This window comes from Pteropus vampyrus, unplaced genomic scaffold (assembly GCF_000151845.1).
Source record: "Pteropus vampyrus isolate Shadow unplaced genomic scaffold, Pvam_2.0 Scaffold623, whole genome shotgun sequence".
NCBI lineage: Eukaryota > Metazoa > Chordata > Mammalia > Chiroptera > Pteropodidae > Pteropus > Pteropus vampyrus.
Genome location: NW_011889404.1, coordinates 46,972 through 65,031, shown reverse-complemented (window position 1 = coordinate 65,031; position 18,060 = coordinate 46,972). Strand labels below are relative to the sequence as shown.

The 18,060-nt window shown below is 45.0% G+C and overlaps 1 protein-coding gene across 1 annotated transcript; it reads left to right on the top strand.

Annotated features, from left to right (window-relative positions):
- Positions 1 to 815: 815 nt before the first annotated feature.
- On the top strand, positions 816 to 12,546 carry LOC105308779 (tripartite motif-containing protein 54). Its single transcript, XM_011384783.1, has 4 exons — positions 816 to 989; positions 5,371 to 5,529; positions 7,884 to 8,054; positions 12,319 to 12,546. The coding sequence occupies exons 1-4, from the start codon at positions 816 to 818 to the stop codon at positions 12,544 to 12,546; spliced, it is 732 nt and encodes a 243-aa protein (XP_011383085.1).
- The last annotated feature ends 5,514 nt before the right edge of the window (positions 12,547 to 18,060 follow it).

The window sequence follows — 18,060 nt, the reverse complement described above, 5'->3', positions numbered from 1 at the left end:
TGAGCCTCTTAAGGTTGTGGAGGTTAAATGAGAGATAAATGTGACAACTGTTTGGCCCAGCCTAGGTGCTCAGTTAGTGCAACTTGTTGAGACTAGTCGATCTACCAAAGAACCTTCAGGATGGTCTGGCCTTTGCCGTCGTTCCCTTTACAAGAGGAGAAGAGATTAGGAAAGGCTGTAACACGCCAGAGACTAAAGGTGCACAGAATCACCAAGCGGGAAAGGGTTAGAGATCACCCAGTTCAATACATTATGGATGGAAAAACAGAGAGGCTGGTGGTCACTGGCCTATGATCACCCAGCCCATATAGGCTAGAGGGTGGAGCCGAGGCTTCTGTTCCTCACTCGATCCCCTACAATTTCTGCAGTCAAAATGAGTAGAATGTACATATGAGGGGGCTGGATTCCAGTTACATTGTCTTCTAAATTATAAAGGGACAGCAAACTAGTTAAGACCTGGAAAGTAAATATTTTAAACTTTTCAGGACATGTATGGTCTGTTACATATTCTTGCTTTTTTATTATTATTCGTTTTTTGTTTGTTTTTGTTTGTTTTTTTACAACCCCTTAAAATGTATTTAAAAACCCATTTGTGGCTTGTGAACTGTATGAAAAGCAGCTGCAGGCTGATCGTGGCCAGCTGGCTGTAATAACCACCTCGCCTGACATGTCCTTAAGGCCCTGGACGTCAGTGGAACTTCCTTGTTTCTTCTGCCCTCTAAGCAAAGCCTGGCTGTGTCCATTGTGACTTGCCATGTTCTGTGCCTGTTCTAGAAGCCTGGCAGGGTGGGTGGCCGGGAAAGACTGCAGCCGCCATGGAGGCACTGGGCTCTGTGCTGTCTTGTCCCATGTGCACGGAGCTGTTCACGCCCCCTGTGCTGTTCCTCTCCTGCTCCCACAACTTCTGCAAACAGTGCCTAGAGCTGATTTTGGTGTGCCAAGACTGCATTCACGTCGACGGGCAGTTCTGCTGTCCCGTGTGTAGGAAAGTAAGAGTTTTGGGCCCTTCTACTATGTCTACTATTGAGACTGCAGACTTCTTTCTGGTCAGCATTCCTTGGGATCTGTCCCATTAAAGAATTGGGGATGGTTGGCCTGCAAAATGGAGACTGGCCAACTAGAACCCATGTCTCTGAAGGACTGTCAAGGTGGGTGGGGAGCAGACTTAGAAGACATGGTAGGACCCAGAGTAGGAGCTGCCAGAGGACATGCTTGTGGCTTAATGTGAGAGGGAAGGTTCTAACAGCTTTCACTTTATGAGTGCATGCTGCAGTAGAGGAGCACTCATTAGCCCCTGCTAGGGGCCTTTTCCCTGTCCCAGGACCCCAGAGATGCAGAAATGAGTGAAGGCTCATCCTTGCAGGAGAGAGTGGCTCTGCATACAGTGAGAGAGAGATCCCACAGTGCAAACACGGAAGGCTTCAGAGGAGGTAACAGCTGGGAGAGTCTACAGAGCAGGGCAGCCATGGATGGAGAGGGCATTCTGGGAAGAGCGGCCAGCAGGTGCCCAGGCCCAAGAAGGAGGCCTGCAACTGGAGATGTGGACAAGTGGGCTTTAGTGTTGGGTTATGGGAGATGCCAGGGCACTTAGGGGACCCATCAGGAGGCAGGTTAAGACACATTGAAGGAGGTGTTATATGTCCTGCAAAAGGCTTGAATTTGTCCTGTAAGCAATGGGGAGCCAGAAGACTGTTTAACCTGGAAAGGATCATAATAGTTTTGGCTACAAAAGTGCACCATTATCTGCATTACTTACTCTCATGGAAACTTTTTGTGCAGTTACTTCTGTAGCATCTCTCTTCACCGCTGGGATATACGAACTGTGACTGGTGTTTCTCCAGGTCCTTTGGGTATTTGTGGAAGGATGGAAGGAAGAAAATACAGAATGACTGGACTGCGGGAAGAGAGATGTCCCGTATGGATCTGTGTTAGCAGGGACAGAGGGTGGGCTGATTAGAGAGACAGGTGCCCAGTGCTCTAAAAACACTAATCAATTGAATATGGGGGAGGGTGCCAAAGAGGGGGTTGGGGTAGGGGGACCAGCAGTTCAAAAGCACCAGATGCTTGGATTTATTTATGCTTTTTATTTCTAACTTCTCTTTTTCATTTATTTGTGTATTTATTTTAAAATCTTATCAAAGTAACACGGGCACTGGTAAAAAAGGGTAAAATCTAGAAAAGACTTTGTAGCAAAAAGCTGTGCTCTGTGCTCCATCCCCTTCCAGTCCCACTCCCCAGAGGCAGCCTCTAACTTTTTCTAGCTAGTACTTCCTATAGTCAACTCCACAGCTCAAAATAATGTGCTCATTCAACTTATTTCTTGTGTCCATTACTGGTGTTCACTTCACCTGGCAGCCGAGCATTTCTCTCACAGACCCTATCCCATGCTCCCCAGGTGGCCTTAACACTACCTTTAGTCTCTCTAGCCTGATTTTAAGTAGCACACTTAAATTTCTTCTCGTTCCAGCAACTAGAGACAACAGAACCATCTGACTATCCACTCTGTGGAATGAGGCTGTCTGTTTCTCTTCTTTTCTGGCTTTCCTCCTCCCAAGCAGGCCCTCCCTCCAGACTCTGAGAGCCCACAGAAAAATGCTGAGGGTGCCAGGAGTGTGCTGGAGGCTTTGCTGAGCTTGGATCTGGGTGGGGTGGATTGTAGAGGCATTGTCCCCAGAGGAGACTGGTGTCGAGCAGGTGTAGCCAGCACCTGACCCAACAGGACACAAAGCCCCGGGGATAGGCATTCCTACCAGCCATGCTTGTGAAGGCAGAAGGAAAAGAGCTTCAGACTCATGGAGCAGGGGCAGGGAGCTGGGAGATTGGGTGGAAGAGGACTGGCCCCTGGGACATTTCGACTCTCTTCAATTGTGTTTGAAAAGAAAAAAGGACCAGATCCCAGGTGCTGGTATTGGAGGTCTGGCCAATTTATTTTCCATAGAACATTTATGCCATTGAATTCTATAGGAAGGAACATGCCATGACATTTTATAGTGAATGCTAGGCTGGGGTTCAAACCCATGTCCACCGCCCTGAAGCAGCATTCTTTCTAATCCTGGAGGGACCAGGGAAATTCTGTATGAGGTGCAGCGCCTGCTTGAAACAGCATGCTGCCTGGGGAGGAGGACTGGGCTGCCCAGCTCTTTGGTTCAGAGCGAAGGACAACCTAGAAAAAGATATGCTAACATTTACTACATGGATTATGGGCATGATAATCTCTAAATCTAAACTTGCTCTCATTATGGGGCCTCTCTGAAAGCTTAAATAGGCATTTTTTTCCCAAAGAAGTAGATAAAATTCGCGGTAAGAGTAACAATGATAGTAACCCCTTTACATCTGTAAAGCATTTTATCATTGACGAGATTCCCACACAGCAGTCTAAGGAGTTACAGAGCAAGGACCAGGATCTCCACTTTACAAATGAGGAAACTAAAGGCTCAGACTCAAGTCACCATGTTCTAGTTCACAAAGCTGTTTTTCCCTCAAGGTATAGAATACATACAGTAGGATGTGTGAAGCACATACGCCTGAGATACATTTTATCCCGATAAAGCACACGTGTATATATCTCCACGGAAGCCCCACCCAGACCAAGATCTCAAACAGTCCCTTCACCCCCATCTTTTCCCAGTCAGTGACCCCTCCGACACACAGGAGACCATTCCAACTTCTTTCACCATGGGTTAGTTTTGCCTAAATTATATAAATCACGTAGTATATGTTATTTATGACTAGTTTCTTCTACTAACATAATTTCTCTGAGATTCATTTATGCTGTTGTGTGTACCAACCGTTCATCTTTTTATTGCTGTGGAATTCTACTGAACACACATGCACACATCCACACACATGCACACACATACTCTCGCACACATACGCACATACACTCACCCCTACTTATTTATCCATTCTCCTTTAAATAGATATTTGGAAAGTTTCCAGTTCATAAAGCCAGAACTTGAATCTTTCCATTCAGACTCCTGGGCTCACTTACCATTTGTTTCCTCCACATAGTAAGTAACAAGCACATACAGTTACTTACTCATCTTGACCCCAGAGTGGCACAAGGGTTTTCTGGATCCAAAAGGGTTTAGATTCATGGTATGGTTGGAGATCCCCAGATGGAGCTAGCATCTCAGTTGTTTGGCATCTTTTTCCCTTGACAAGGCATAAGCCCCTGAGAGTGGGGCCAGGAGTGTCTGTCCTATTCACTATCACTGTTCCAACATAGTAGGTGCTTAATAAGTTTGGTAAACAAATGGATTTTTAAGATTGTTGTCAGATGGGTGGATTGTGATGGTAACTCGGGGTAGCATCTGGCCTTGTCTTTTTATGTGTGTTTTAAAACATAGGTCTTATTATTATTTTGGCAAGGCCAACAAATCAAGATGGATGCCATTGAAAGATAGTTTATGACTCACAGTTCCCAAGAGGAGGTGACACACCACATCATGGTGGGGCGAGGCATGGAGAAGCACCAAGGGGTTCAGGAGGCAGAGGGGAGGGGAAATGTGTGTGAGGGCCTTTATTGTGATTTCTGCAGGAAAAACAGGCAAGTTATGGTGAGCGGGTTTAAGATTAGCCAGTTGGAATAATTTCAGCTACCTCTGGGGCACAGGGGCTATCCCTAGTCCCTGGGGTGACTAGGGCAGGTGGATAAGTGAGTAGCAAATAAAAAGGAGGTAGTGAGGGCATGGGCTCTGGATAGGTTGGTTTACATATAAAAAGTGCCTCCCAGGTGAGTTCTTTACTCTCTCTAGGAATTGCCAGCCTGGAAAAGGCCATCCCTCCTGGTCTGCAAGGCCCCAGATGCCACAGCATCAGAACCCAGTAAATAAAAGATGTGGTTAATACACTTTGGTCATTAATGCCTAGATCAGGTGTCTTTTCTTGAGTGCCCAGCCCTGATGTCCTCCATTACCCCAAAGAGACGTAGTTCTTCCTTCTCTGTGCTCCTCTGTGCATTCAACCACACAGTCACCTTTGAATGTCTGTCTTCTCACTGGGCTGGGCTTCTACAGGAGACAGAGCAGCATGCTAATCCAGACTCATGGAGGAGGAAGGCAGTTTCCTGTTTCTTATAATGGAGTGTGTGGTGGCTGTTTCTGCAGACGGTGATAACATGCACACATTAGCCCAGGCAAGAATGCTGTGGAGTGGGAGGAGTTATTTTGCAAGGATGAGGAGACTTTCACAGTCATTTCTTTTGAAAGTCCTGTCAACACTACCTAGGTAGGTGGTATGTTCTCTTCTCCAGCCCCTCGATAGTGTGTTTATGTGTGCAGGAAGGGAGGGGTCTCATTCTTCCCCCTTGATGATGTCACAGTTTGTGATGGGAATTTGCCACTACCTCATGCCACCTCTGTGTTTTAGGTCATTTATTTGAGGGGAAGGGGAACAAATGGGCTGCAGAGGAATATCCTGGCTGAAAACATACTGGAAATGTTTAAGGAAGAACTTCAGACTCTTCACACTAAGGAGCAAAACCAGCTGGCTCAAATGTGTGAAAAGCATGGAGAAATCATGAATGTGGTATTCAATTATATGTTTTGTTTTATTATTACTTAGCAGCCCAGTCTGCCAAATCACTCAGCAACCTTAGAGATAAAACCAGATATTTGCTCAGGAGTAAGTAGATTACTTTCCAAATAAACGCACACACCCATGTTGACTTCATTCTCAGTGACAGACTCTAGGGATGGATGTGTGTGCGCATGTGTGTGTGTGTAAGATGTGTGTGTGGTATTCAGCCATGCAGCCCACGTCAGGATTTAGGGGACTCCAGACAAGTGAATTAGCATCATATTCAGTGAAGTTACAGTTACAGTGAAGTAGTGTCATTTTCAGATTTATGAGAATTTAGCTACCCTTGATCATCACAGAGAAGGAAGGGAGGGATAAGACAGAACAGTAAATCCTCCATTCCTTCTGTTGGTTCTTGCATGCCTATTAGGAGTGAAGAGTTTGGAGAGCTGAGAATGATTCTGATGTTTAATTTTTAGCACAAGTTTTTCATACAATATATCCTATGAACCCTTTATTGATATTGTATGATTCTCTATCTATTGGACATCTATAAGCACAAGTCTATAGCTTGATTTATACAAAACCATGTGCAATTTGCATTCCAGAGTCCCCGGCTAAGGGAGCTTCAGAGGTAATTTGACGTACGTAATCATCCCTTTGGCACTGATTTTAGGACGATCCCCAAGTCACATATAACTCAGATATGAATTAGATACGGCATCACTTTAACTTTAATTCTTTGCTGTTGACAAAGCACATTCTCAACTTTGAGTTCATCTGATCCCCCAACACCCTGGAGAAGGCAGGAGAGACAGAGTTTCCATGTTTCACAAATTAGGTAGCAACAACCACTAGGTTCAGATTGCTTTATTAACTGTCAGGGATACACTAGGGTAGTGGCTTCTTTGGGGAAGGTCAAAAGTGTACCTGAGTCTTCATAATTTGGCACCAGCTTTAAGTGCTGCAGCTAACTCCTAAGCACAGACATGGCTCCGAAAGAGGGCCTCAGGTCCGGGGTCTCCTGGCTCTTCAGTGAAGAATGTCAGGGGTCTGTCCACAGAGGGCAGGGATTCTCTGCAATCCTCCACCTCGGCCAGTCTCCTGGGCCACTCTGTGTTCCACCAGCCTCTGCTCTGTTCCTTCTGCTGCCTCTTCCTGCCAGGAAGTAGTGGCCTACTGGGGGCATGCCAGCTCAAGCTACTAAGAGGATTCAAGAGACTAGAATGTGATTTGGTATTCTTGTTTGGACTCTGCCTTTAAAAAATGGTTTCATTTGCCACAAATTCTCAGTGGGTCTGTTTCATCCTCAGCAGTTATCTCCCTATCTGAGACTCAAGAGTTTATTCCAAAGCTCCTTGTGAGCTGAGTGGGGAAGGGAAAGGGCTAGCAGGGCAGTGAGGGCTTTTCCTCAATCCTTTACATCTAAAATGCACCTGGCTTGGATTACTCAGGTGGATCACTCTGTAGAGTGTAGTGATGTCTGACCACTATGCTGTATACCTGAAACTGACATAAAATAATATCAAATGACAACTGTCATTGGAAAATCAAAAAAAGAGGGGAAAGTGAAGGGGAATAAGAGGTTCCAACTTCCAGGTATAAAGCAAATTAGCCATGGGGATGTGATGTACAATATAGGGAATACAGCCAATAATATTGTGGTAACATTGTACAGTGTCAGATGGTTGCTAGACTTATCATATTGATCACTTCTTTAGGTATATAAATGTGAATAATTGATCTCTGGGTCACACCTGAAGCTAATACAATATTATATGTTAGCTATATTTTAATTAAAATCTTTGTAAAAATTAAATAGGCCTAGTTCATCTTGAGCCTGTAATAGGCTCAGCTTTGTCGAGGTCCTTATGATATTATCAGTTGTTACCATGTTGTGATGTCTGCCGAGTGCCAGGCTCTCCACCAGGCATATTACATTTAGTGCCGTATTCAGTCCTATGGGGTGGTGGCTTGGCAAAGTGGAAGAGGCTCTGATATTGGAGTCAGAAAGCCCCCACCTTCCAATCCCAGTTCTATCCTTTCCTAGCAATGTGTCCCTTGGGCAAGTTACATCTTGGAGCCTTCTCAGCTTTCTCAGACAAAATTATCTAAATCAAAGGGTTGTTATAAGGATTCCATGAAATACCAAGTGTGGTATGTGCTTGCTAGATCACCATTCAAGCATCCTAGTGCTACCGTCACCTCTGTCCTCCACACCACGGACTCCTGTGCAAGTCACTTTTGATATTTACTTAAGAATACATTCGGAATGTCATCGGCCTGAAGTATGGCAGGTCCTGGATGCACATGGCTGGAACAAGAAGGGAACAAGTGTCATTGACTTTTCTGTTGTCGACCAGATGTGCTTAAGTGACGAAGAACCAATATGTGGAATGTGCAAGCTCTTTGGGGACCACAAGTCTCACCAGGTGGCCAAGATTTCTGATGCCTACACAGAGAGGAAAGTGAGCTTTGCCAAGGATATTCAGCTGGTGCTGCAGAAATCTGAGAGTGTAGCACAGGCGATGCAGGTATGGCTCACATGGCCTATGGCCTTTCCCCATGTAAATGGCAGGGCAATGTTTGGTTTCAACTTAAACAGTTTTCTCTTCAGGACACTAGGCTAACTGAGGCAATGCTTACAGAAAGGAAGAAATTATATGTTGCATTCTCTAGAGACTGACTCTCCTGAGTGTCTCTTGAAACGTCAGATTTTGAAATGTGCACCTTGAGAAATGAATGAATTCTGATTGCTTTAAAGGCTTTGAAAAATAGCTGATTAATGGCCATATTGTTTACTCTCTTATAAGATGAATAAATGAGGTATGTCTTAGCTTCTATGGCTTGTTTTCTTCATTTCATGACTTTTCCCCCTGCAATTAAGTTTTTAGGAATTAATCACTGGATGCATTTTGTCAAGAGAACAAATTTTTCTAAGTCTCTCTCTGTCTCTCTGTCTCTGTCTCTCTCTGTCTCTGTCTCTGTCTCTCTCTGTCTCTGTCTCTCTCTCTCTCTCTCTCTCTCTCTCTCTCTCACACACACACACACACACACACACACACACACACACACGTGCTGAAGATAAGATGGTCTTTCAGAAACAAATTCTAGTGGTGAGCTTTCAGTTCTAATATAAGAGTCATCTGTAAGATGGCCAGGGCAGAGGCTTCTGGGGACTGATCTCTGGTCCACAGTAGCCACCTAAGGGTTGGTGCCATATGTTGGGCTCTCTGGAAGCAGAAGCTGAGACAGACTTTGGTGAAGAAAATGTCCAAGATCAACCCTAGTAAAGGATCAGTGCCTGTTCCCACTAACAAGACTGCAAAGGGAGAAAAAGTAGATAAAACAGAGGGAAAGGCACATCACACTGAAGGCTGGGCTAGCAACATCTAGTCCAAGTAGGAAATCTGGAAGTGGCATTACCCATCAGAGAGTCCACCTTGTGTCAAAATGGCCAGGCTAATACATATCCTCATGCTCAGCCACTGAGGGTGGCTGCTCTGGGAAGAGCACAGTTGAGAGCAAACTGGAGGATCTGACAGCTGGTCATACCACAGCAGGCGGCAGGTCTTCCTTGGAAAGGGGGATTCGGGAAGAATATCTCTGTGTCTACCACAGCTGAATTTTATAAATCTTTTTCTCAATACAAAATAATGTTTGTTAAAGTTGCGTTTATTACATCCTCATCTTGCCAAGATGGAGTAATGGGGTCTGAATTTACCCTCCCTTCAACAATAACAACAAAACAAACAGAAAATGTATGAAACAATGTTTTTCAATACACTGGAGCTCAAGGAATGAAAAAATAATAAACCCTGAGAGATTGGATATAAACAAGGTGAGCCCTACAATTGCCCCAGCTTGCTGCCTTGAGAGAGTTTCCCAGCCAAGGAGCAGAGAGAGGGAGCCTAAGCAAGTCTGGCAGATTCCCTGAGTTCAGGAGAAGGAGCTGAGAGTTTGGCGAAATCAAGGCAGGTTGAGTACACAGGACAGAATTCAGAGACGAGTGCCGCATAGAGAGAACCCAGAGATCTTCAGAAAGTCCCATGAGTTTTCAACAGAGAATTGGTCCAGCAGAACATGTTTGTGTGGAAACTGCGCAGGTCATGAAAGGAGCCATAGAAAAGAATTGAGGGAACAGTGCCTGGAGCTCAAACAGGACTGGAAACAATGCCTACTCCCACTAACGAGACTGGAAAAACTCTTAAATCATGGGACACAGGGACTACTACTCAGGAGGTCTTAGCCCCATCAGACCCACATAACACATGATGAAAGCGAAAACCGAGAAGATCAAATTCTTTCCATGTAACTTAACTATATTCCGAAACAAAATTTAAGATTTATAGAAATACAAAAATATCAGCATCCAACAAGGTAAAATTCACAATATCTGTTATCCAAAGATTACTAGGCAGGCAAAGAGGCAGGAAAATATGGCCTATAATGAAAGCAATAATAAAATAATAAAATCAAATCAGAACTGAGACAGATGTTAGAATTAGCAGACAAAGATGTTAAAAATTATAATTGTATGCCATATTTCAAAAATTTAAGAGTCATGGAAGAAATTTAAAAAAATATTCCAGCTGGATTTCTACAGTTGAAAACTACAGTGCTGTGAAGAATATGCTGGACGGGTGAACCGCGGGTTAAACACGGAGAAGGAAGGCTTTGTAAATTTGAAGGCATAGTAACAGAGACTATGCAAAATGAAACAGAGGACCAAGAGTTTTTTAAAAACAGCATTAGCGAGCTTGGAACAACTTCAAGGGACCCAATATATGGGTAACTGGAGTCCCTGAAGGAACCGATAAGGTCGGGAAGTGGGGAGCAGAAAAAGTATTTGGAGAAATAATGGCCAAAAAATTTCTAAACTTGTTGAAAACTATAAAGCCACATCCAGCATCTCAAATATAACCTAGACAGAATAGAATTCCTGATTCCCCCAAACCTACTCCTCTTAATCTCCTCAGTACCAGGCACCATGACTGCTCAGGCATCACGGTGTCACCTCTCCCCTTACCAGGCATATCCCCTCCATACACCTCTTGCACAGACCCCTACCCCCATCTCTCCTGGCCACTCTCATTGCCTCTGGCCTGGACATGCTAGTGACTCCCACATGGGCTCCTCCTGCTCACTGTGCCCCACAAATAGCCAGAGAGATCGTTCGATGTTTTAGATCATGACATTTCCTTGTTAAAAATCCACAATTGCTGGTAAAGGGCAGGGGTGATGTCTATTATACTGTGAATAAACCCACCTCCTGGCCACGCCAGCCTCTCTGTTCTCTTTTTGCCTCTCTCTGTGAGCTGGGCTCAGTCTCTTAGCTTCACTGGCCTCCTGACTGTACCTCAGACATGCCAAGTCGTTTCCATCTCAGGCCTTTGTCCTTGCGGGCCTTCTGCCTGGAAAATATTTCCCTCAGATATGTCTGTTACTTGACCATCATTCAGTCCTTTCTTCAATGGTCACCTTCTCTGAGGTAGCCTTCCTAGCCTACCAGAAACAAAGAGCCACCTCCTCCCGTAGCGCTCCATCACTACCTGGACCTTCTAGCTCTATCTTCCTTTGTCCTTCTTTAGAATACTTGTCAGTACCCTGAGATTTCATCATATATTGATTATGTCTGTTTGTTTTTTTTGTTACCTCAAAAAGATTAGTATGGTGGGTCAAACAAGACACCCAAGCGCATACTAGGCAGGCAACTTACAGTGATAAATACTAGAATGTTTTATATATTGTGAACCACGGTGACATATCTGAGACCTGTGGAAGATCCTCTCATTGCCTGAGGGGGAGGAGGCGTCAGTGAATGCAAGATCAATTTGTTCAGTGCCTCCTGTGTGTTTGGTCTGATGCTGGGCACTGCATAGTCATCATCTCATTAGTCCTCTTCAGAAGCCACAATCTCCTTTTCGCAAGGCAGGAATCTGAGACACACGATCAGCTATGATAGCCATGATCATGCCCAGGGGCTGTCTGACCTCACCATCCAAGCTTTCCCCCACACTGTGTGCCTCACATGAGGCAAGACCTGATCACAGAGGTGATGCTGGAGCTGAGATTACAGGACAAGCTGGAGACTAATGGGTTGACCAAATAGGGAAGGACATTACAGGCTGTGGACAGTCCAGAGTGCAAGATCTGAACTTTCTAGAAAAATCACAGGTAGATCTGAGATTTCATTCCTCTCAAAATTATTCAAGTAATTCCTTCCATTTGGCAATTCTTTCGATGAGGATATACATTTGATTGTCATAGAAACCCATGAACAGTGGCTTAAAATAATTAAGAGTCTGCTTTTTTACGTAACGAAATGTCCAGAGATAGGGAGGCAAGGCTAGCCGGCTTGGTAGCCCCGTGATACTCCACCCTCTTCTCTCAGTGGTGCTGTGTACTTGTCAGCACACAGTCACAAGGTGGATGCTCCATGGGGGCATTGACCCCAGGTCTTGAAGGGGAAAGACAAAGGGCAAGGCTTGTCCCAGAGGCATCTGCCCACTTTTAGGCAGCTTTCCCAGAATCCCCACCCAACAATTTCACTTATGCTTCTGTGGCATACCAGGGCACCCCTAACTACAAAAGAATCGGGAAGCAAACGTGGCATTTTCGGCTGCCCACATTGCTGGCCCAACAAGTCAGGGTTTTTTAGGTAGGAAAGAGGTGAAAAATGGATATTGGGCAGGCATCATACAGTGCCTGCCACCCCCCTAAGGTGTCCCTGGGTCAGTGGAGGAGGGGAGGTTGAGGCAACACCTTGATCCAGGTGCCTGAGTCTGTTCTCTGCAGGTCCTTCCTAAGGAAATGCTCACACTGCCTCCACAGGACACAGAAAAGCTCATAGGGGATCTCTCCGCCAGTGCCGACGACACACGAGCCATGATCGACGCCTTTGGAGACAGCCTGCTTAGTGGCATCAAGTGCCGGATTGCTACACTGAAAAGGCAGCTGGAGCTCGAGCACGTCTCCAAGCTGGAGAAGTTACAGTTGGTGGCTCGGAAACTGGAAGCTCCCTGACAGCTTTACCAGCAGATGAAAGCGCTCCTGCAGCATCATGTAAATGCAGTTCAGTTCCTTCATGAACATAAGAGACTTAAGGCGGAGATGAAGAGACTCATGGAGGGTAGCGTGTCCCCCCAGGTTCCCACCAAAGACACTGTTTCCATCAAGTGCTATTTTCAAGAGCTCATTAAAGGAATGGACATCACTGCCTTTGTCCCCCCTGGTACTGACCAAGTGCTAGCTGGCTCAGTCAGGCTCCGTGAGGCCTGGCAGATGGACTGTGCCGCACAGGGCTGTCTGTCCCAGCAAACATGGGAGGATATTTTGTTCAAGGCAGTGTCGGGTTCGATGACAAAATCAAAGGAAGAGGCAAAGCGTTCCCTAAACTCATCTTATTCCTCCTCTCCTTCCTCCACCAGCAAGTCCTCTGCACAGGGAAGTGAGGTTGGGTCTAGGGAATCAACTGTATAAACACAGTACACAACTTCTACCAGTTTGCAACTTGGTTGCAACTTGAAAGTTGCTTGACTTCACCTTTTATAAGGAAAAAAAAGATTCTTTCCATATTGTGGCTTCTCTCTTGATTCGGGGTCTTATGTTGATAATCATCCAAGGCTTCTTTTTTTTTTTTTTAAATAGTAATCTGCTCATAAAGCGTATCACTTGAAGCTCACAGAGGAGGCTTTGAATGGTTGGGGCTGCTGGCTAGGCGATCAGGTGGGTGGTGCAGGAGGTGAGTTCTTGGCACAACTGAACAGAACAGCTTTATGCTCTGATGACTTACGGTACACTTTTAGTTCGATTGAGCCTCAGATACTAGAAATTACAATAGAAATGATTCCCCAGAAATGAAGTCTGTGGCTAGCTCTCCTCTGGGCTTTTGTTCTTTTTCTGTTACAATAGTAACTACAATTTGTTGAATACTTAGTATATACTATTAGGCACTCTTTACGTTAATGACTTAATTCCACTCTCAAAATAACTGAAGGAAGTGAGAATTATTATCACCACTTGAGAGGAGGAAACTCTGGGTCTGAGAATTTAAATAACTAGCCCAAGATTACACAGTTGTTGAAAGGGTGAACTTAATGCAAATCCAAGTCTATCTGGCTAGAGGCCTGGCTTCTTCCAGCCTACTCCAGAGTACTGACCTGGAAACATCTTAAAAAAACACTGCCGTTCTTCAGGAGGGAGCTCACTCTTCTTAATTCAGCTCACCAGTTTATAGTAAACATCTACCACAAAATTCAATAAGGGTTATGCAATCTATAGTATCACTTATTAGTATGCAATTAGTAGAACTGCATGTAATGCTTCACATAAATGATATTTTGGGAACCCACTTCCCCTTCAGAGGTAAACAATAGATTCCCCATTATACCGAAGAAGAAACTGAGAAGATCATTGGTTTGTCCAAAATCACACGTTAGCGGCAGAGATTCTAAATGTCATTCTCAAGACCTTCTTCCCTTGTTTTCAGTTGTGTCTGGTTTCAAGTAACACAAACTTCGCCCTGATCTGTTGGGAAAGAAGAAAAGGGACTTCTGACAAACACCAGAGAAAGGGTAGTGTGGCCTCAGAGTGAGAGGACCCAGAAGTCTTTGCTGTCAGAAGCCTGCGTTTCTCTTTTGTCCGTTTCTCAATGATTGTTTGGCTTCTTTCCTGAAGAATGACCTCTTCTCCCTGTCATTATGGCTTAGAGTCCCAAGCTAAGAGAACTGTCTCCCAGTTCCCATTTAATATATTCCGGACTCTGCTTGGCCTATGCCAACACCACTGGCCGAAGTAGGGCAGGAGCAGTGCCCCAAAGAGGAGGCAGTGAGGACACAATCTCAGATGACCACAGGAGCCAAGCTGGAGGAGGGGGCCCTGTGACAAATAACAGAGGCCATACTGTGCATAAAGAAAATATTGTCCTGTTGGAATGTAGGCTGAATGTAGCCAGAGATTCAAGTTTTTTTGAGAAAAGCAAGAAATCCAGATTTTTTATGTTCAATGTTTTGATTCTTTTGAAAGCTGTCAGCTAATTAAAAATAGATTTAAAACATTGTACTGGCATAACAAAGCACTTCTGTGAACCAGAAGGGAACTCCAGGCCATCACCAGTTTGCAGCCTTGACTGGAGGTGGACAACATAACTGCCTTCTCTACCCCAGGGGTGCCAGGGTCTGTTTGCTATGCCTGGGTCCCCATGCCTTCCCCTGTGACTCTTCAGGAGCAGCACTTCTCAGCAGGCATACAGGAAAGCAGGAGGCCACTGGAGTCATGGATAGCCAGAAAGGACAAGATCTCAGAAGGCTCTGTCCAGACATCATCCTCCAAATCTACGTGTCCCTCATGCTCTGAGCTAAGACCTGAACCATTCTGTCGGGGACCCAGGGTTAAAGGTGGGGGGAGTCTGAGCTGTGAAGAGCAGAGAGACTGAGAGGCAAACTGTTTGTCTCAACCAAGCATGCTGAGTGTAGGGCCAGAGGGAGCAGCCATACCAAGAGCTCCAATCTCACCTGGGGTGGAAGTTGCCAGGAGTATGTTTGCTTTACTCGAGTTGTTTATGCTGCAGGAAAACAAAGGTAGAAGGAGGGTTCTGTTCTGATGCTGCCTGCATAGAAGTGTAGATAAGAAGTGAGGTCTGGGATGGCATGGCCTCAGGGACACTGGTCCCCTGGGATCCTTTGGGGCTTGACTATTCTGGGAAGCTCAGCCAGGGAGTATGAAGGTCTTCTCAGGACTCAGCAACTCCTCTTCCTGGCCCAGCCAGCTGCTGTCCTCTCTGCTTTTTCACACTGTCTACTGGTTACAACCCTCACAACCTGGACTCCTGCTTGTGGCTTCTCTACTCATTATTATCCTTTGAGCTTAGCCCCCATTGCAAAATACTCTAGTCTCTTGGCTTTTAATTCCACACTGTTAAGCACCTATTGTGTGCACCAGGCCTTATTCTAGGATATGGAGGGAGACACAGCTGTGAAAATGCAAAGTTCTTGCTCTCTTGGGGGAAGAACAAAAAAGCAAGATGGGTTCAGAGAGTGTTAAAATGCCGAAGGTATAAAAATAGAGTACTGAACTAGTGATGGGGGGTGGTGAGGCTGGGTGGTCAGGAAAAGTCGCTCTAAGCAGGCCAGGTTTAAGTGCCCTCTGAATGACCAGGACTAGCTAGGTGAAGATGGGGAAGAGCACTCCAGGAGTTTTGATCAGTGAGTGGTTGGAGCTGTATACCCACAAGTGTGGAGAGTAGAGAGGGAGGCTGAGGCCAGGCCACTGGGCAATCTGGTTTGCCTGGCCAGTAGTTTTTTCTGTTTGGTCCCAAGTGAAGATTCAAATGTCTGCTCTTCCTGCCTCTTGCCATAGTTAGGTAGTTAGGCAGGCATGAACAACAGGAGCAAAGGCCCTGCTCTGTAACCATAGAAACCTCACTTGAAGACCTTCTTTAAGGACCTCCCAGAAACACCTCCCCTTTTAGGGTTATAAATTATCCCAAATCCTGAGGCACAAAGGCCATAAAAGCTGCTGCCTAAACCAGCCACAAACACATGAGCAAAAAGTACTACCCATAACCTCAGCTTCATTGCACCATTATCATAATGTCATGCCTATGCCTGGAAGTTCATAAATCTAATTATAATAGACTGAATTCTGGGTAAGCACATGTGCAGTGGGCAGTGTGTTATGTGGCAGCCAACTGGCAGTCAAGGTAACCTCACATGCTGATCATCTAGTACTGCCTTTGTACTCTTCCATCATGGCCCAAATATGAACTTTCCACTTCTGCATTGTTACAGCTCTCTTCACTGAAAACCTGCTCCTCCCTTGGAGCATACTCTGCCTTTCATATATATATATATATATATTTTTTTTTAATTATTATTATTTATGCCTACAGCACCTGGTCTTCCTAGGTGGTCTCCTAACCAGGCCCAACCCTGTGGAGCTTCCGAGATCAGACATGGGGCTTGTTTGGGGTGGCATGGCCATAGACCATGGACCATGGCTCCACTGGGGTGCAAACCCAGGACCTTATGCGTGTAAAGCAGACATGCTAACCACTACACTATGGAACCACGTCCATGTCTTTCATCTTTTCATCTCCCAAATTCCACAGGGCTGCAGCCTTCCTTAGTGTGGCCAATATCCTTCTAAAATGTAAATAAGTCTTACTTTTTCCAAATCTCGCTGACCTGTAATTCTCTACTACATCGGTGGGGAAGAACTATGGACCCCCACCATGCTGCTGGGGCAATGCCGGATTTCACATCGCCCAAGCGGTAACACCATCACTACAAATAATGATCGTTAAAGACCAGATTCTGTTCATCACTTGGCAGTTATAAATCACTTCTCTACTATGATCTAATTGAACATCAGGTCTCTGACCCAGGGTGCCTCCTGGAAAAGAGGAGCTGGGTCTTTGATCCATGTTTGCTCTATTCCAAAAGCTGTGTGCTCTTTCCACAGAATGCCCTCTCCATTTCCTAAGAACCCACATGCAGAAGAAGAGCATGCTGTGTGGATGTCCCCACTTAATCAGGCTAGCTTCTCATGATAGTATCCCCAAATTTTGGGGGGCTTAAATAAGTCATGTCTCTCTTACTTAAAGTCCGAGCCTCAGTGGAAGATGCCCTGTGATGCCATCAGGGGACTGGGGTTCGTTCCATGTGTCTCTCCACTACATCCCATCCCACCCAGGCAGCCAGAAATCAAATAGAGGGAGAGATAGGGCAAGCCCTCCCCTTGTAGGGCAGAAGCCAGAAACCCCACCCATCCTCCTGCTCACATCTCAGCAGCCAGAAAGTAGTCGCATAGCTACATCCAAAGGCATTCTAGTTCTGTCTCCTAAAAACCTAGTTCCTGTTTACTCAGAAAAAGGAGACAATAAATATTGGGGAACAACTAAGTGTCTCTGGCATAGCTTTTATATTTATAATTTTCCTGATTATGAAAGCAATACTCATTGCTAAGAATCCAGAAATGTGTAAAGGCAAAGAGCATGAGCAACTGCAGAGCTAACTGTTGTTTCAGATTTATAGGGTCATGGCATACATATTACTTTGTAACCTTAATTATCACTTAACAATATAACCCTGACAGTCTTCCCATATTGATAAATATAGATCTACATCGCCATTATAATTTTTTACGGCATGACTAAGTGATGACTGGTTATGAACTGGGAGATGGCTGTGATCTGCATTTGATTACTAATGAGGCCGAACATCTTTTCATATTTTTTGGTCATTTTTATTTCTTTTGTGAATTGCCATTTCATATCCTTTGTCTATATTCACTTTTTTCCTAATGATTTGGGAAAAAAAAATCCACTTTATATCTTAACATATTAGCAAACACGTAGTGCTTATGTATACCAAGCACTGTTGAGTACTTGCAACATTTAATCCTTACTACAGTTCTATAAGGTAAGTACTGTTATAATTTTATAAAGAGCCTGAGGCACAGGAAGGATGAGCAATTTGCCTGATATTGTATAGCTGTGTAGTAAGGAAAAGGCAGAACTGGGATTCAAACTCAGGGTCT

What these genes read in the sequence shown, in the direction of transcription:
- LOC105308779 (XM_011384783.1), top strand. Translation starts at nt 816, where the DNA reads ATGGAGGCACTGGGCTCTGTGCTGTCTTGTCCCATGTGCACGGAGCTG. An exon ending in GCTGTCCCGTGTGTAGGAAA is followed by an intron (nt 990 to 5,370) that starts GTAAGAGTTTTG and finishes TCTGTGTTTTAG; the next exon opens with GTCATTTATTTGAGGGGAAG. An exon ending in ATGGAGAAATCATGAATGTG is followed by an intron (nt 5,530 to 7,883) that starts GTATTCAATTAT and finishes GTTGTCGACCAG; the next exon opens with ATGTGCTTAAGTGACGAAGA.